Source organism: Neovison vison, chromosome 7 (assembly GCF_020171115.1).
Source record: "Neovison vison isolate M4711 chromosome 7, ASM_NN_V1, whole genome shotgun sequence".
NCBI lineage: Eukaryota > Metazoa > Chordata > Mammalia > Carnivora > Mustelidae > Neogale > Neogale vison.
In genome coordinates this window covers 178,820,981-178,839,092 of record NC_058097.1, presented here as the reverse complement: position 1 = coordinate 178,839,092, position 18,112 = coordinate 178,820,981, and the positions used below count along the sequence as shown (strand labels likewise).

General features: G+C 39.6%; 1 protein-coding gene across 1 annotated transcript in view; it reads left to right on the top strand.

Moving 5' to 3' along the window:
- Window positions 1–1,387: 1,387 nt before the first annotated feature.
- The window catches only part of FBXO3 (F-box protein 3), a 31,427-nt gene continuing 14,702 nt past the window's right edge, over window positions 1,388–18,112 (top strand). The window contains exons 1-4 of the mRNA XM_044259051.1: window positions 1,388–1,517; window positions 5,253–5,342; window positions 7,233–7,396; window positions 16,419–16,533. Of these exons, the coding sequence (XP_044114986.1) occupies window positions 1,414–1,517; window positions 5,253–5,342; window positions 7,233–7,396; window positions 16,419–16,533 (473 nt within the window). The 5' untranslated portion in view covers window positions 1,388–1,413. The remainder of the gene's footprint in view (window positions 1,518–5,252; window positions 5,343–7,232; window positions 7,397–16,418; window positions 16,534–18,112) is intronic.

Here is an 18,112-nt window from a genome sequence, read left to right as displayed (position 1 = left end):
TGCACCAAAGATGTCTCAAGAATTCTTTTTTGGCTTTCGGCTTTGGACTTCACCCCATTAAATGTCCCCTGTATTCCAAAACCCTATCACTGGGAGGCCAGACCTCACCCTGAGAGCAAGATTTTCAGGATCAAAACATAAGCTATGGAAAAAATTAGTACATGGGAAAATATTAGTACATGTGCGGTGAGGAGAGGAGTTAGTATAGACAAAATCATGAAGCATTAATGGTATGGTGAACTGGGGAAATGGAGTGTTTTGGGGTGGGGAGTGGAATTATTTCTACTTTTCCAAAGTAGTTGGGAGGAAGCTCCAGCCAGGGTATTGAAACATTTGGAAAACTTAGTAATGGTTTTATGCATAGGCTTGGGATTAATATTGATTACCTAGCCAGGTACTTGACACAAATAATGCTTCGTGGCCATCCATAAACCACTTAAGGGGAGGGAGGGCTTTTAGAGATGAGTCCACAGGCTCATAGAATTTAGGCATAGTTAGCTAGTGCATTTTCACTTCTAAAGGAAATGACCTACGAGACGTCCAGTGCTGGGCTCACCAAAGTACCTTGTATCAGACGGCCTTTGGAAAAGCAAGGGGAAAGATGGCTTCAGGTAAGTGAATTTAGCTTATGATGCATGCATGAAACTTAATGCACCAGCAAAGCTAAGGATGGGCCATCACCGCGCCTCAAACCCAAGGGCAGGCTCGGCTCATCTCACAGCCAGGGTACTGAAACCCTCGGAGATTAAACCTTGTGGGTAAAAATGCATTTACTATATACTTTGCATTGCCCTAATAGGCTGAAAAATCACCGTGAACACCAGATCGAGAGCGGCTGACCTTAAGATTCAGTTCCTGTACAACCTATCACTCAGGGAAGGGGTTAAAATTATGCCCTCTACCATCATTTCCCCAATTTGTAAGTGGAACAAGCAGGACGAGGGAGGCTGAAGGGGGAAACGAAGAGAAGCGAACGAAGAATCCGGGGACCAAGGACGGAGAGGATTTGGGATGTGATTCGGAGTCTGGCTTCGAGGATACCGGGTGTAAAATTTCGCATACGGGGCTAGACAGAGCCAGGCAGAACGCCGGGGAACAAAGACTGAAAGTGTTACGGGTTGGGCAAGTTTAGGGATCAGAATGGGAGGAAAGAGTGCGGGGTTATAAGCCTGAGGAGCGTGGCGGAACCCGGCTCTCAGCTGCAGAGGGTCCGACCGCACCAGCGCTGTGCCCGAGGGGCGGGGGCGGAACCTTGCCGGGAGCCGCCCGTAGGCCCGCCCCATGGGCGGGGCTGTCCAGGCGGTTACATAACAAACCTGTACGAGCGGCTGGGGAGCGGCTCGGGCGGTGGCGGCGGGGGGCGGGGTCGGGGCGGGGCCGGGGCGGGGCCAGGCCTGCACCGGGCCAGGCAAGATGGCGGCCATGGAGACCCAGTCAGCGCCGCTGACCCTAGAATCGCTGCCCACCGATCCCCTCCTCCTCATCTTATCCTTCTTGGACTACCGGGACCTAATCAAGTAATGGGACGACGCGCATGGCAGGGGTGGGGTCACGGGGCGGGGTGGCGGGGAGACAGGCAGGAGGGACCGAGGCCAGGCTCACCGACAGGACCCAGACTCCCGCGTCAGCCAGAAGGTGACGCCCGGGCCGCTCAGATCCTGCGGAGCCACCCCGGGGCCTGGGCGAGACGGGGGCGGAAAGGGCCCCGCCTTTAGGTCTACCTCGGGTCCAGGGCCTGGGCCGGAGGAGCGACGAGGATCCTCTCTCCCAGGCCTCAGCGAGGCCCAGTTGTAAGGTGGGGAGGCACTGCTCCCCTATGCCGCCCCGCCGACCCCGGTGCCCACCGCACGCCGTCCCGCTGGTCTCCGCCGGATCTGGCCCAGACCTGGACGCTTTGGAAAAGCCTCTGTCCGGGCCAAGCGCTCTTTTCCGCTTGGGCTGGGGCCTGCGGAGTCGGATGCCAGAGCGGGCAGGTGGGGCGCCCGAGAGGAGGAGCCCGGCGACCTCCTGACCCTCAGGTGCGATTCGGTGGCCCCATTATATCTAGCAAGGCTCACTTTCGGGCATCAGTGCTTGATCATTGTTTTGCTGCCAGCCTTCCTCCTCACGGTTGCATGTTGGATTTTGTGTTTTGGTAGTGATTTCCGGTGGTGCGATACAGGTGACTCTCTTCTCTCCCGTACGTTTTGGGTTTCCCACATTACTAGCATCCGTTCCAAAAATAAACACCGGTTGCTGGTAAGGGTGTTTAAATGCCCAAGTCCTTCAGCTCTCGGCACTGTATGGTGGAAGAAATGGCGCTGTTTACACCCTTGACAGCTGGTGGCATGGCTCTGTCTTTCTTGTGCCACCATGTATATTTGCAGAGGAGGCAAAATCGCCCTCTTAAGGATCGGTAGGCAAGATTCATTTCGTTTTGTTTTTTGGATTACCATTTGGATTTTAACCCTTTGATGATTGTGCCCTGTGTTATCAGAAACTCTTTTAGAAATAGATTTATTGGTATTTGTTGGATTTATTAGATTTATTGGTATTTGTTGATTGGCTTAGCTAAGTGGTGATAGAGGGATAACCCCAGTTTCTGTCTGCTATTTATGTAGTACCTGTAACTTTTTTTTTTTCTTTCAAGCAAATTAATTTTTCTCTCCTCAGGCTTGTACATAAAGCAGAAAAATAACATTTGTCTTTTCTTTGGAAAGGCCTGTTCCAAAAGCAGACTTTTCATCTGAAATATTTTCTTGCTGTGGCCCTTTAGGAATCTAACACACACATAGACACCTGTACATTGCTGCCAGGGTGATTTTTCTAAGACCCATCTCTCTGCCAGTCCCCCTAAAAACCTATGATGCTCCTTGTTCTTTTGCAAACTATAACCTAAACTTCTGGGAGCTTGTCAATTTGGCAAAGTCCACTCTAGCCAAATCAGACCTCTGCCAGCATACCACACACTTAGTTTTTTTTTGTTCTGTGGCTTCAGTTCTTGACCCTGTCTGTAATGCCTTGCCCGCCTTTTTTCACCCTGGCAAGATGGAATTTCTTCCTTCTCCTGATTCTTCTCTCTTCTTCCTTCCTCTTCAGAGTTTATTTGCCATACTAGAGAGATGGTGCACTTCTTAAAAGTAAAGACTGGCTTGTTTATCTTCGTATTCACCATTTATTCAACAGATTTTTTTCAGTGCCTGCTATGTACCAGCTGGTTAAATGTTGGGAATATAATAGTGAACAAGACAGATAAGGCCCCTTTTAGGAAGCTTACAATCTTGTGGACAAGGTTGGAAAACAAAGTGCATAATTACAAGAGATGCTGTTTGTCGTGAAGGAAATAAACCAATTGCTCTATAAAGGAATGAGAGAGAGGGATGATCAGTTCAAATTGGAAGGAGTTGCCATCTATGAAAGTTGGCATAGAGCAGTCCTGGCAGAGGGAACAGTGTGTTCAGAAGCTGATTGGACAGCAGCATAGCCAGGATGGGTGCTAGAATGCTGTTGCAGGAGGGTACGGAGTGACTCACAGGCAGAGTGCCTTGAGAAGAGACTGATGAGATCATGCAGGACCCTGTGAGCCAAGAAGAGGGGTATTTGATTTTATTTTAAATCCTTTGGATAGGAACCTCTTTGTTCTGTTCAGGTCCTCAGTGGATTGGATGAGGACCACCCACATTGTCCACCATTTCAAATGCTGATCCTTTCCCGAAACACCCTCACAGACACACACAGAAATAATGTTTAACCCTCTATCTGGGTATCCCCTTGACCCAGGCAAGTTGACCCATAAAATTAACCATGACAAACATCATCAAATTTTATCTACAGAAAAGTTTCCAGTGGACTGCAGCTTCTTTCCTGCACTGTACTGCTGCTCCCCTTTGCCAAGTGTCCTTCCCATCACTGAGCTCCAAAGTTTTTGATACATATTTACTGTCCTAGATTAGGTTTAGTCTGTTGGGATCATTGTGTAATAATCAACTGCACATGGATCTCCCCCGTTCCAGGGTGACTTGTCCTATACTATGCATTCTTAACCCTTACTGTGTATCAGAATTACATGTGACAGTTTTTTAAGCATACACATACATGCCCCAGATACAGATCTTACCCCAAGCCAACCGAGTCAGAATGTCTAGAACAGTTGTTCTCACCCTTCATGTGCCTCAAAATCTCCTTCGGTGCTTATTCTAGAGATTACTTTTTTTGTTGTTTACAACTTGGGACAGTAGAGAGAGAAGGATCAAGAAAAGAGGGAATGGACTCCAAATGAACAAAAGTGGAGGGATTCCTACGTTTGCAAGTGTTTGTTTGGGTACATCCTGAGCTTGGCAGAAAAGGATGAGGATGATGTTTGTGAAATCTGAAAATCAAACGAAGGTTCTTTTGTTGTTACCATCAATTGGTTTTTAACATGCCCCAATTGTGGCATTGACAAATCCCATATAATTTAAGATTCACTTAATTGATTACCTATTGCCTAACTGAGATCTTTGAGTATTGAATTTCTATAACTTGTGATTCCTCTTCTGAGAGGATAGAGAGCCATTTTCGTAATCCTAGGTCCATTCTTTTTTGCAGATTAATTAGGTAGGGTAAGCATTACAGGACTGGAGCCCTATTGTATTAGAAATCTCTGTATAATAAGAAAATTGTTTATTTCCAACATTCCATGATTTTGAGCAGCTGATACTAACTTGGATCAATACAGGTATTGAATTAGAACTATTATGAACGTGATGTATTTTATAAATGGGCTCTCCAATAGTTGCTATAATTAAGATTGATTTTGGCTACAGTATTTCTTTAAGAAAAAACTGGAATGAAACAGACAAAAGGCTTATGTATTTAATGTCAAATATGTCACAGATCATAAAAAGAAAAACGTTTTGTGTACACTTGTTTAACATTCTTTCCTTTATATAGAAATAGCGTCCCAATAATAAGTGTAGGAAAACTCTTCGATTTGAAATTAACTCCAGTGGTTTATTTGTTTTATAGACTTTCATATGAAAATTACATTTGCAGAGGTTTTGGGGTTTATTTGTGAACTCAAATAGTTAAGATTTCACCACTCACAAAGTAATTATACTAGCTAACACGCTAAACAGGTCTTAGAAAATACTGTTTTACAATTATAAGGGTAGAAAGTAGGAAATAAGAAGAGCAAAAGGAATGAAAGAAAACAACATTGAATATTTTCATCTTTATTTCTAAATTGTTTTCTTATTTTCTTTTATACTAACCGTGAATCTGGTTATTACCAGTTGTTGCTATGTCAGTCGAAGACTTAGCCAGCTATCAAGTCATGATCCGCTGTGGAGAAGACATTGCAAAAAATACTGGCTGATATCTGAGTGAGTATTCAGGAAATAATGTAATTTTGAAATTTGGCCCTTAGCTTTCATAACACTAGTCTGTCCCAGTTCTCCTCTCTCACCCTTGTCTCTTTATCTCCTCTGATGCCCCTTCTTGTGCCTGCCAGTAAATGCTCGTGCTCTCCAAGCTTCTGTCCTTGGGCCACTGCTTTTCTCCCTCTATGAATTCTGCATGCACTGTTGCCATTTATGGTGGCTGCTCACTTGTTCCTAACTCCCAAACCTGAATGTCCGTCCCTGAAATCCCCACCGAGCTCTTATACCCGCCTTCTGGACCTTTCCATTGGATGACCCATAAGGGCTTTCTGAGTTCAGTAAATGTTAATAAATTTGACAGAATCAAAGTGTAGTTGACAGAAAGTGGCAATTGAGAAAGATGAAAGGAAAGGTAGGGTTGCCAGTATCTTTTTCTTAGATGGAGGGAAGTCAAGTAGTGACAAGTTGGCAAAGCAAGAAGTAGAGGTCTAAGTATATTGTTTAGAGCTGCAAGCTACCTAATAGAACTAAATGTAACAGGGCTGTCAAACACTGGGAGAAGGAAGAATGGGGAAGAAGACATTTTAACTATTGCCATGAATGGACCTTTTACTTTGGGGTATCAGCAGATAGATGTAAAATTGATAAATCACGTCTAAAGGCATGAACGTCTAGAATTACGAACATAACTTGCAGTAATGACTAATGTTTCCTTTGAGATGTTGGGCTTTGACTAGGAGACTAGCTGTTCATCATAAGTTTTTTGGTACTTTTTGGTTTTGATAATATGTATATATGTTACTTTGATTAATAAAAAGATGCTTCCCTTCCAACTCCTGCCCCTCCCTCCCCCCCCACCTCACCCCACCTCCCAGGCAAAACAACACCCTGAATTGTTCTTTTCACCATTCCAAAACCTGATCCTCTTGCATTCCCAGTCTTCTTGGCAGTACCATCTACCTGGGCATTTAAGCCAGAAATAGCAATTATCCTAGATATCTTCTTTCTGTCCCTATACTCATTCAGTTACGAAGGCTATCTGATTTAGCCTCTGTATTTTTCTTGAATTTTCCTTCTCATTTCATATAGTTACCAGTTTTAGTTTAGTTCATCATCTCTTACCTGGACTACTCAAAACTGTCTTGACTCATCTCTTGTGCCTCTAGTTTACACACCTCCCAAACCACAACCACGATTCTGCTTTTTCTACTTCCCTGTTAGAACCCTTCAGTAGCTCTCCATTCCCTAAGGATAAGGTCAACCTCATTAGCAGGATACCAGAAGGCCCTTTGTGGCTACCTTATCCTATACCACTTCCGACTCTTTAATTGACTGTTCGTTCTTTTTCCCTGATTAGAATGTATGTATTTTTGAGGAGAAAAAATGTGCCTTATTTTTGATGTCCTCAGTGGCTGAGTAGCACTCAATAAATGTTTGTGGAATTGTACCAAATTGAGATACTAAATCATGTGATTACTTTGAATGCTATATGATTTCCTGGCTAATCCAATGCAGATAAATTAGATTAGTAGTATTATATCATTAAATTTCGAATAATTTCTAAAATAGAATAGAAACTTACGTGTTTTAAACTTTATAATTGGTATGCTTTAACCTATACAATTCACATTATATTTTATTAATGATTTGAAAACTTAGGGAAAAGAATAAGTAGAAAGTAAGAAAATAGGTGATTTATAATCCCACCATGCCATCAATAACTCCTGTTAAGTTTTTTGATGTATGTATCACTTTTGCTATCTAGTCTTCATTTGTAGTTAAACTAAATGAAAAGGAAGGCAAAAGTAAGCACAAACTCCCAATAAAGTATGTTGGTAAGTGTTTAATTTCATTTCAAAAGGTTTTTAATCTCATTTTTTAAAATCTATTTAGGGAAGAGAAAACACAGAAGAATCAGTGTTGGAAATCTCTCTTCATAGATACTTACTCTGATGTAGGAAGATACATTGACCATTATGCTGCTATTAAAAAGGCCTGGGATGATCTCAAGAAATATTTGGAGCCCAGATGTCCTCGGATGGTTTTATCTCTGAAAGGTACTGGCAATGCAGGGTCTCCCTTCATTTTAGTAACTATAGTATAAATAGGTTAAATAACTTGGGTTTCTATCATCTATGCTAATATGTAATTCACCAACATTATCTGTAAATCACCATTCACATTTGGCCAAGGAAATAGGACACCTATATTGCTAAAGGACCCTTGCTCTACTGCTTGTCCCATTTTGCCTCCCTTGGGACCCATGTGATTATTTATTAGAAGGGAAATCTGAACTCCTTTTGTCCTTACATTTGTTTTGTAATAAGCTCACTAATGCTAAGATTGCTTGAGGATAACTATTGTGATTTCTTTCAAAGGAGGTTTTTTTTTTCCTTTTTCATTGAAAAACAACCTGCTGTGTTAACCCTCTTTCTTATTTTTAGGGCAAGTAAAGTTTTGTTTAATAGTCTAATGATTTAGAAAGACCAAATATTAAGGACCTGGGGTCTTTCAGAGCGTAAGAGTAGCATAATAAAGTAAGGAAAAGTTTCATTCCTATTTTGACATTCACAGAATAGTGCAAACTAAGATTTGAACGAAGGTCTATTTGACGCCAGAATTTGTGGTTTTTTTACTGTACTGTTACTGTCCAACTCTGGCAAGACATATTAACAAGCTATTTCCCACTAATTTGATTTGTTAATTTATGCCCAAGAAAGTACATAAACATTGGGGCATCTGGATGGCTCAGTTGTTCAGCGTCTTCCTGCAGCTCAGGTCATGATCCCAGAGTCCTGGGATGAGGCCTGCATCAGGCTCCCTGCTCAGCAGGGAACCTGCTTCTGTCTCTGCTCACTGCTCCTGCTCCCTCTCACTATCTGTATCTCTCAAAATAAATAAAATCTTAAAAACAAACAAACAAAGTACATAAACAGATTGCAGATATATCACTGCTTACCTGCTTTAGCCTCCCAAGTTTTTTCAGATTTCTCCAAAGGAATTTTAAACATGTTTTGGTTTTGCTGAAGTGTAACTGGGATCCGTTCTTACATGTATTCCTTTTGAACTAAGGTCCCTTTGGAAATAGTATTCCTTTTATGTTTCATATCTCCACTGTAACTTCGCATGCAACCATGAATTCACACAAACCAGGATCGCATGACTAGGTACTTCGAACTGAATTGCTAGGAGGTAGGGAAAAGAATGATTTGGCAGAGAGAGTAAAGCTTTGAAGGAAAGTATCCTTGATTAATATCTTTAATAGTTCTTTCTTTTTTTTGGAAAAGAATAATATCTACTTGGTATGTGGGGTTAAATAATTTTAAGAGGAAAGTAATTCCCAAAATAGGTATTTGGTGGTGATAAGTAAAAGAGGTAAGGGTTTATAATAGCTATTATTTTTATTATACACAAAGAAAGACACTAAGCTAAGTACTTCATATTATTCCATTTAATTTGCCAAAATCTTATGAGGTGTAGACAGTTATTATTCTCATTATATAGGTAAAATACCCAAGACATAATAAACTAAGTAAGTTGTTTGCCATCACAAAATAAAAGGCAGAGCCAGGATTTGAATAAAGACTGTGGTCTTTAACAATTGAAGGGAGAGACGACCGATTGCATTTTGTCCAGAGTGCCTTAGGACTCTTAGGGAGCTAGTCCAATATTAGGATGTTTAGAATATGAAACTGTAGGCATGGTTCTTCTTTCAGGCACAGAGCTAGAAGAAAGGAAGAAACTAAAGAAACATAGCAGCTTCTTTTTCTTTCTTCCTTTTTTTTCCCCCTCCATTTGGCATTTCTAGGTTTGCTGCTCACTATTCTGTATCTGGTGGTTGGGGACGAGGTTGTCAGAGACTTCCCTGGTAACTTCTGTTTTACTATGAGGTGCCAGTCCTTTGGGGGGTTTTGCTCAGAGTTGGAATGGGGTAAAAGTTGTTCAATATCTAGAATGCTGGGGACTCTAGGGGTGCCAGGCCTATGAGTTGTTGGACTGACTCAGGAACTAGCCACTCACCTCAAGGGCCACAGTCCCTGACTCATTCTCAAGGTTATGCAGATGGCGGAGATAGAAAGGGAACTTGGAAAGCAAAAAGGCACTGGTCTTGGGGAAAGTTTTACAGAGTACTTTGGAATTATCTAATGGTATATATCATGTGTCTTAGAATTTCGTATTTACCCTACGTGTGGGCTTAGAACTTTAGAGTTGAAAGGGGCCTTTGAGATACTCAGACCAGGGTTTGGCAGACTTTTTATTTAAATGGCCAGATAGTAAATATTTTAGTCTTTGCAAGAGAGAGTGTCTCTATCACAACTCTTCAACTCTCCTGTTACTATGGGGGAGCACCCATTGGCAATACCTAAACAAATGGGCATGCCAAGAAAACTTTTTTACAGAAACAGGGGACAGGCTGGGATTTGATCTGCAGGCTGTTGTTTGCCAGTCCCTGATTTATACTGGCTCCCTTGTTTTACAGGTGAGGGAACAGGCTCAGAGAGTTTTAGATGACTTACACAAGGTCCCATAACTAGTAAGTGACAGAGATAGAACTTTAATCTAGGTTTCTTGGCTCCTGGTAACCTGTACCCTGGTTTTCCTTAGAAGTAGGCTAAGGGGAAATGAAAGTAAATGAACATTTACTGAGTGCCCACAAAGCACTTTATTAAGCAGAGGGAGCTTCTTTAATCCTCATGATAATTGTCTCAAGTAGGTGGTATTCTTATCCCCCATTTTGCAGATGAAACAGGGTTAAAGAGGTGAAATCACTTGCCAGAAATCACAGAGCTAGTAAGTGGTAGAGTGAGATTTGAACCTGGTCTGGTTGGCTCCCGAATTCTCCTACAGCAGGATGCCCCATTCAAACCTTGATGTTGCCGTATTATAAACATACATTTCCTTATGTTTTTCTCTTGTTGTCGTTTTACTTTTTTCTGTCCAGCTATCTCTTCAAGAAATTCTTAGTTTCTTAATGTTCTGTGTTGAATGTCCAACATGTAGCACTAACCATACCAATATTAATTTCTTTCCTCATCAATTTCTGGCTCAGGCAGCTATTTGGCTTGTTTTCTTTTGTACTACACGTTTTTATAGATAAACTTTTTATTTTTGGAGTAATTTTAGATTACAGAATGCAAAGACAAGTACAGAGAGTTCTTGAGTTCTTGTACACCCCCCACCCAGTTTCAGTTTCCCCTAACATACCTCCCTGTGGGATGTTTTTCAAAGCTACTGTCTTTATTGGCACATTACTGTTAACTAAATTCCAGACTTTGTTTGGATTTCACCACGTTTTCCATTAATATCCTTTTTGGATTCCAGGATTCAATTCAGAATACCACATTGCATTTAATTGTCATGTCTCCTTAGTGTCTTCTGATGTGTGGCACTTTCTCAGTCTTTCCTTGTCTTTCATGATCTTGACAGTTTGAAGGAATACTTGTCAGCTGTTTTGTAGAATATTCCCCAAAGTGGCTTTGTCTAAAGTATTACTTATGATTAGATTGGGGTAATGGGTTTTTGGAAAGATTACCACAGAGATGAAGTGCCCCTCTTATCACATCCTACCTAGGGACACATGATATCCACATGCCATCACTAGTGATGTTAACTAACATACAGAAATGTGTGTGGATTCTAAGTGTACCACTTGGTAAATTATCACAACATAAACCTGACCATTGTAACACGCTCCAGGTCAAGAAGTAGAATGATTTTCTGTACCTAGAATCTTCCTTCTTTCTCAGAAGTAACCACTATCTTGATTGCTAATGCCACTGAGTAGTTTTCTCTCTTTTTGAACTTTATACAATTTGCATGATTAAGTATATATTTTGTGTGAATTTTTTCTGTTTTGTTTGTGAGATTCAGCTGTGTTGTGTGTAACAATAGCTTGTTCATTTTTGTCGCTAGTCTGCCATTATATAGGTGGACTATAATTTATAGATTCATTCTACTGTTGACAAATATTGGGTTATTTCTAGTTTTTTGGCTATTATAAATAATGTTGCAGATAATTTTTGATGCACATATGAGCATACTTCCATCAGGTAAATATCTAGGATTGAGTTTCCTGGGTTGTAAAGTATGCTTTTATTATACTTCAGAAGATACTATTAATTTTCCAAAGTCGTTCTAAAGCTTTACATTCCCACTAGCACTTTAATGTTGTCATTCTTTTTTTTTTTCTTTTTTTAAGCCTTTCTAGTGGATATGTAGTGGTGGTTTTAATTTGCATTTCCCTAAGAACATTGAATAGTGACAGTTTTACTTCTAGCTTTCCAGTCTTCATGTCTTTTTTTTTCCTGCTTTATTGCACTGGGTAGGGCCTTCAGATTTGGATAGAAATGATGATAATGAGTATCCTTACCTTTCTGATCACAGAGGAAAAACTTTCAACATTTCTCCTTTCAAAATGGTGTTTGCTGTAGGTTTTTTAATAGATATTCTTTATCACATTGAAGAAAGTGTCTTCTGATCCTAGTTTGTGGAGAGGGTTTTTGTTCTTGTGTTTTAAATGGACACTTGAATTTTTGTCAAATGACTTTCCAACCTTGTGATTATCACATGATTTGCCTACTTGATTCTGTTAATGTACTGAATTGTATTCATTGATTTTCTGAATATTAAACTGACTTTGCATTTCTGGAATAAACTTACTTTGGCTGTAATATCCTTTTTGAATACTGGATTTGATATGCTAGTATTTGATTGGGATTTTTACATCTGTGTTCATGAGAAACTTTGGCCTGTAATCTTTCCTTCTTGGAATGTTCTTGTTAGATTTTGGTATCAAGGTGATACTGGCCTTAGAAAACAAGTCGGGATGCCTGGATGGCTCAGTCAGTTAAGCCGCTGCCTTTGACTCAGGTCATGATCCCAGGGTCCTAGGATCCACTCCCATATCTGGCTCCTTGCTTGGCAGGAAGCCTGCTTCTCTCTCCGCCTCTGCCTGCCACTCTGCCTGCTTGTGCTCTTAATCTCTCTGACAAATAAATAAATAAATAAAATCTTTAGGGGAAAAAAAAAGAAAACAAGTGAGGAAGTGTTACTTTTTTTTTTTTTTTCCTGTTCTCTCCAATAGTTTATGTAAGCTTGGTATTATTTCTTACTTAAATTATCCATAGAATCCATTCATAGAATGGATTGAAGCCATTCAATCCTAGAGTTTTCTTCGTGGGAAGGTGTTTTTTTTTTTTTTTTAAAGATTTTATTTTATTTATTTGAGAGAGAGAGACAGTGAGAGAGAGAATGAGCGAGGAGAAGGTCAGAGAGCGAAGCAGACTCCCCATGGAGCTGGGAGCCTGATGTGGGACTCGATCCCGGGACTCCAGGATCACGCCCTGAGCCGGAGGCAGTCGTCCAACCAACTGCGCCACCCAGGCGTCCTGCGTGGGAAGGTTTTAAGTTAAAGATGCAGTTTCTTTATTAGATAGAGGATTATTCATATTTTCTACTTATTCTTATATCAGTCTTGACTATTTTCCTAGTGGATCTGTAGTGATCTCACATTTCCATTTCTGAAATTGTTTGTACTCATTGTGTTATTATTATTTTTTTTAATAAGATTTTTTGTTTTATTTATTTGACAGAGAGAGAGAGAGATCACAAGTAGCAGAGAGAGAGGAGGAAGTGGGCTCCTTGCAGGGAGCCCAATACAGGGCTCGATCCCAGGACCCTGAGATCATGACCTGAGCTGAAGGCAGAGGCTTAACCCACTGAGCCACCCAGGCACCCCTCTTTGTGTTATTTTTTGATAGGTATGGGTTAATCTTATTAGCCTTTTCAAAGAACTGGCTTTAGCCTTTGTCAGTTCTGTGTTCATTTCTTATTATTTCATTAATTTATCTGATTTCTTTCTGAGTTTACTGTGGCATTTTCCTTGATTTGAGAAGATTAGATAATAAATTTTCAAGTTTTCTTCAAACGCTTTTGCTATAAATATCCCTCTAAGCATAGCTTTAGCTTCATCTCGTAAGTTTTAATATGTTATATTTTCATTAACATGCAATTCATAATATTTCTGATTTCTTTTGATTTCTTCTTTGACCCACAGGTTTATAGAGAGATGTATTGCTTGATTTCTAGATATTTGGGGGTTTCTCAAAGTAATTTTCTTAATATAATTTATACTTTAGTTCTGCTGGGATCAAAGAATATACTCTATATGAGTTTAGTTGTTTGAAATTTGTTGAGATTTTTCTTTGGTCTAGCATATAATCTAGGTAAATATTCCATGTACACTTGAAAAGAATGTATATTTTGCAATTGTTGGATTCAATACTTTGTATATAATTAGGCAAAAAAATGTTAACCTTGTTCAGATCTTTTGCAGTCTTACTGATTTTACTTTATCTTATTTTTTATGTATTATTGTCTGCTTGTTCTATTAGTTACTGAGAGAGGTATGGTAAAACTTACCAGTGTGATAGGCAGAATTCTGAGATAGCTAGCTCCAAAGATTCCTGCCCCCGCTATACTTGTGTGGTATAATAATGGCCTTCCTTTGAGTGTGAGTGGTACTGTGGATATAATTGATTTCAGTTCTGTTATTAGGTAATAGATGACAAAGGTGAATGGGGTTTGCAGGTGTAACTAAGGTCCCAAATTTGAGTTAATCGATGAAATAAATTTCATCGAATTTGAGTTAATCATTAATCAAACGGGAAATTATCCTGAATAGGCCTGACCTAATGAGGTGAGCCCTTAAAAACTGGGCCCTTTCAGAAGGCAGAGAGATTTGAAGCATGGGTATCTTCTCTTGGCTTTGAATAAGCAAGCTGGCATGTTGTGAGGAGAGACAGGTGATATAGAATAGTGGCAGGTAGCTTCTAGGAGCTAAGGGCCCCTGTCCTGCAACAGCAAGGAAACCAATTCTGACAGTAACCACTGAACTTGGATGAGGACCCCCAAGCATCATAAAATGCGTAATTTGAGATAGCAGCCACAGTTGACGTGGTGATTGCAGCCTGTGGGACTTGAGCAGAGGATCCAATTGAATCATGCCCTGACTTCTTACCTTCAGAAACTATGGGATAATAAATGCATGTTGTTTTAAACTGCCAATAGTACAACAATAGAAAACTAGTAACTATGGTTGTGGATGTATCTTTTTTCCACTTTAGTTCTGTTATTTTAAAAAATATATTTCGAAGTTGGGTTATTAGGTACACCATTTTGCCATTTCAGAAAGCCTTCCGTTACCTCTGATAATGCTCTGTGCCTTATGGTCTATTTTGTGTGATTTTAGTACAGCTATTTTAACTTTCTTTTGTGTGTCTACATCTCTAAGATGTGCCTCTTATACATGATTGTGTTTTTTATCTGGTCTGTCAGTCTTTTCATTACTAGATAATTTCACTTATTTATATTTAATGTAATTACTCATGTATTTGAGCTTGAATAGACCATGTTCCTATTTGTCTTTTATTTGTACTCCTGAGTAAGTGTTCCTTTTTTTATCTGGTCTTCTTAATTATCTTTTATTCTGTACCTCCCTTTCTTATTTATCATTTTTAGTGACTTACTCTAGAGATTAAAGGATGCATCTCTGACTTAATTAAAATCTATTGGAAATTAGTATTTTTACCACTTCCTGGTCAATAAGAACCTTAGAATACTCTCACTCCAGTAGTCGCCCTCTTGCCTTTTGATTATAGTTTTTGTGATTTTAATTTTGGACATATTTTCTATCCCTGAAACCATTATTAGTATTTTATATGTTCAATTTTATTATAGATTTACCTCCATTTTTACATTTTCTTGTTGTTCTTCATTTCTTCCTGCATCTTCATGCTTTCATCTGGGATCATTTTTCTTCTTCCCGAAGAATTCATTTTAGTATTTTTTTTTTTTAATGAGGGACTGCTATTGCTGAATTTTTTCAGGTTTCTTTTTTGTCCAAAAATGTATTTATTTCATCGACACTTTTGAAGTATATATTCAGTGGATATAGAATTCTAGTCAACAGTTCTTTTTTTCAGCACTTTGAAACTGTCATTCTTCTAGCTTCTATTGTTTCTTTTGAGAATGTAGCTTACTCTTATTGTTGTTCCTTTCAAAGTGACTGTATGGCTGTTACCTTTCTTTGGCTGCTTTTAAGATTTCTCTTTGTCTTTGATTTTCAGCAGTTTCCCAATAATGTGCCTAGATACGATTTTCTTTAAAACTACTCTCCGCAGGGTTTATAGTGCTTCTTGAATTTGGAAAATTTTCCCTGTACTGCTGCTGTTAAGTTTTGCTCAGCTTCTCAGCCACGGGTCCACTGTCAGAATTGGCAGTTGCCTCCAAGACGGGCTTGCACCAAAGGCCCGGCTAACCTTTCATTTTCCCTGTTCTTCTGACTGCCTCTCTCCCCCAGTTCTCACTGTCTTTGAGGTTCTTCAGAAGCCTTGAAACCAATTTTCTGTTGTTTGTTTTTCTAGTTCTGAGCACGAGGTCTGCTCCAACCACCTAGTGAACCATTACTGGAAATGAATCTCTTCTTTCGGTATTTGTCATCACTTCCTGCTTCTTAAAGCTGGAACAGATGGCAGGCTGACAAACACGCGAAATTGGATTTAAGTTAGTGGCTTCCCCGTAGAACTAACCCATACTTACCCATGTTCTGTATTTCTCATTAAGAGACTATGTCAGGGCTCTCAAAAACATCAGTTTAGAGACCTTCTGGAGAGGTTTTTTGTTTGTTTGTTTTTTAATAGAGAGTGTGTTTTAAGTGTGAGCGTGTTTGATTAAGAAAAATGAGGTATACGCTAAAGTTTGCGTCATAAAGTGAAATAATTACAATGGATCTCCCTGCTGCGTACCTTTCCGTATTTCACTAAGTGCCAGTGTTTTCTCTGTTGAGAGGAAACTGAAGAATTTCATTCTCAGTGCTGCAGATTCCAGATCCAAGCTACAGTGAAATAATGTCGCTCTGAATTTTCCATTTATTTCCCTGTATTTCAGCAGTACATTTTGGACAGAATTCATTTGCTCTAAGTTTGTTTCACTTAGCAATCTGCTAGCAACAGATTGTATTTCTCCTTAGATATAAGGCTTATTGTTTCTTCAGAATTTGCTTTTTTTGTGCCTTTGCAGAGGGCGCTCGAGAGGAAGACCTAGATGCTGTGGAAGCTCAGATTGGTTGCAAGCTTCCTGATGATTATCGATGTTCATATCGTATCCACAATGGGCAGAAGTTGGTGGTTCCTGGGTAAGAATGTTTGCCATTTGGGTTATTGGTAACACGTCATTTCCCAGAATAAAAATTTAAAAATACAGTTTGTAGTTATCTTAACAGATTAAAGGAGTACAGGAGTATAGGAATTCCCTCTTCTTCCTTGTAAGCATCCAAAAGACAGAATCTGTTGCTTGAATTTGATTTTCCCCAAATAAGTATCTCATAAAAACATGTTTCTGTCAATGCATCCTTATACTTAAAATGAAGTCTGGTTGGGGTTGGGGTGGGTGCTGTGGTATATAGGGTGGATGTGTGTGCAAGTATATTTTCACTAAAACTCTTCAGAACCCTTGAAGTCTTTATCCTATTATAGGCCACGTAATTGTTTTGGAGAGCTTAATGTAAATTCTGTATACCATACATACAAAAAGCAATAATTTATTCAGAGCTGTATACACTAAAGAACATAGAGTTTTGTCCTATTCAGGCAAATAGTAATTGTAATTGAGTGGCCTGTTTTTAAGAGGAAGTATTCATTGTGGAACTTTTTGGTAAAAGCAGACATGCAGTAGCTGTCAGATTTATTCACAGTGTTAAAAGCTATATACTTTGGGCCTACTTCTTTTGTTCTTTTATGAAATTGAGCTATTTCAGAGATGTTGCACTTAGCAAATGTTTGTAAGAACTTAGGGAGAACTTTGTGTTGTTCTTAATGGAACATAGCGTCTCTCTGTTGTGAGGAAGCAAATGAGGCCGTGTTTACCACTTTAGATCAGGGTTGAAGGAATACAGGGTACTCATACTGAGATTTGAAGGTTGTATGCAGAAGTCAAATATTGGGCAGTTTGGACTAAATAAGCTGAAATTACTGGGTGTTTTTTTCTAGTCTTTTTCCCTATTGAACTGAAACTTGACAAAAATTGAAAAATTGTCATATTTCAAGAGCAAATAAGAGAGAACTTTATTAAAATAGTTGCCCGGAATTGGCACGACAAATAGGTCAAAATTTCTATGCAAGGATTTATGTCTACCCACGGTCCAAACTGTGAGACTTTAGGATAGGACTCCTATCAAGGATTTCTTCCATCAAGGACCAGTACCTCTGTTCTCATGTATATATAGTGAGATCAGTTTAGACCCCGTGCATCCCAAGTTTATGGAAATCTGGGCAAGGTTTAGATTTATTTACATTGATACTGTCTGGGAGGACAGGGTAAGCTCAAAGTTGTAAAAGATAAAGGTATTAGAGGGGCGCCTGGGTGGCTCAGTGGGTTAAAGCCGCTGCCTTCAGCTCAGGTCATGATCCCAGGGTCCTGTGATCGAGCCCTGCATCGGGCTCTCTGCTCAGAGGGAGCCCGCTTCCCTCTCTCTCTCTGCCTGCCTCTCTGCCTACTGGTGATCTCTGTCTGTCAAATAAATAAATAAAATCTTAAAAAAAAAAAAAGATAAAGGTATTAGAGTTTTATCCCTTTAAACTTTAAAATAGTCACACATGCATATATAGCAAAACACTAGCAAATCAGTATATCACGGCAAAATAGTCTTGAAAGCAATAAAACTATTTTTCTTTTAAAAAGGCCTTTTAGGCATTTTGGACATTCAGACTTTTAAT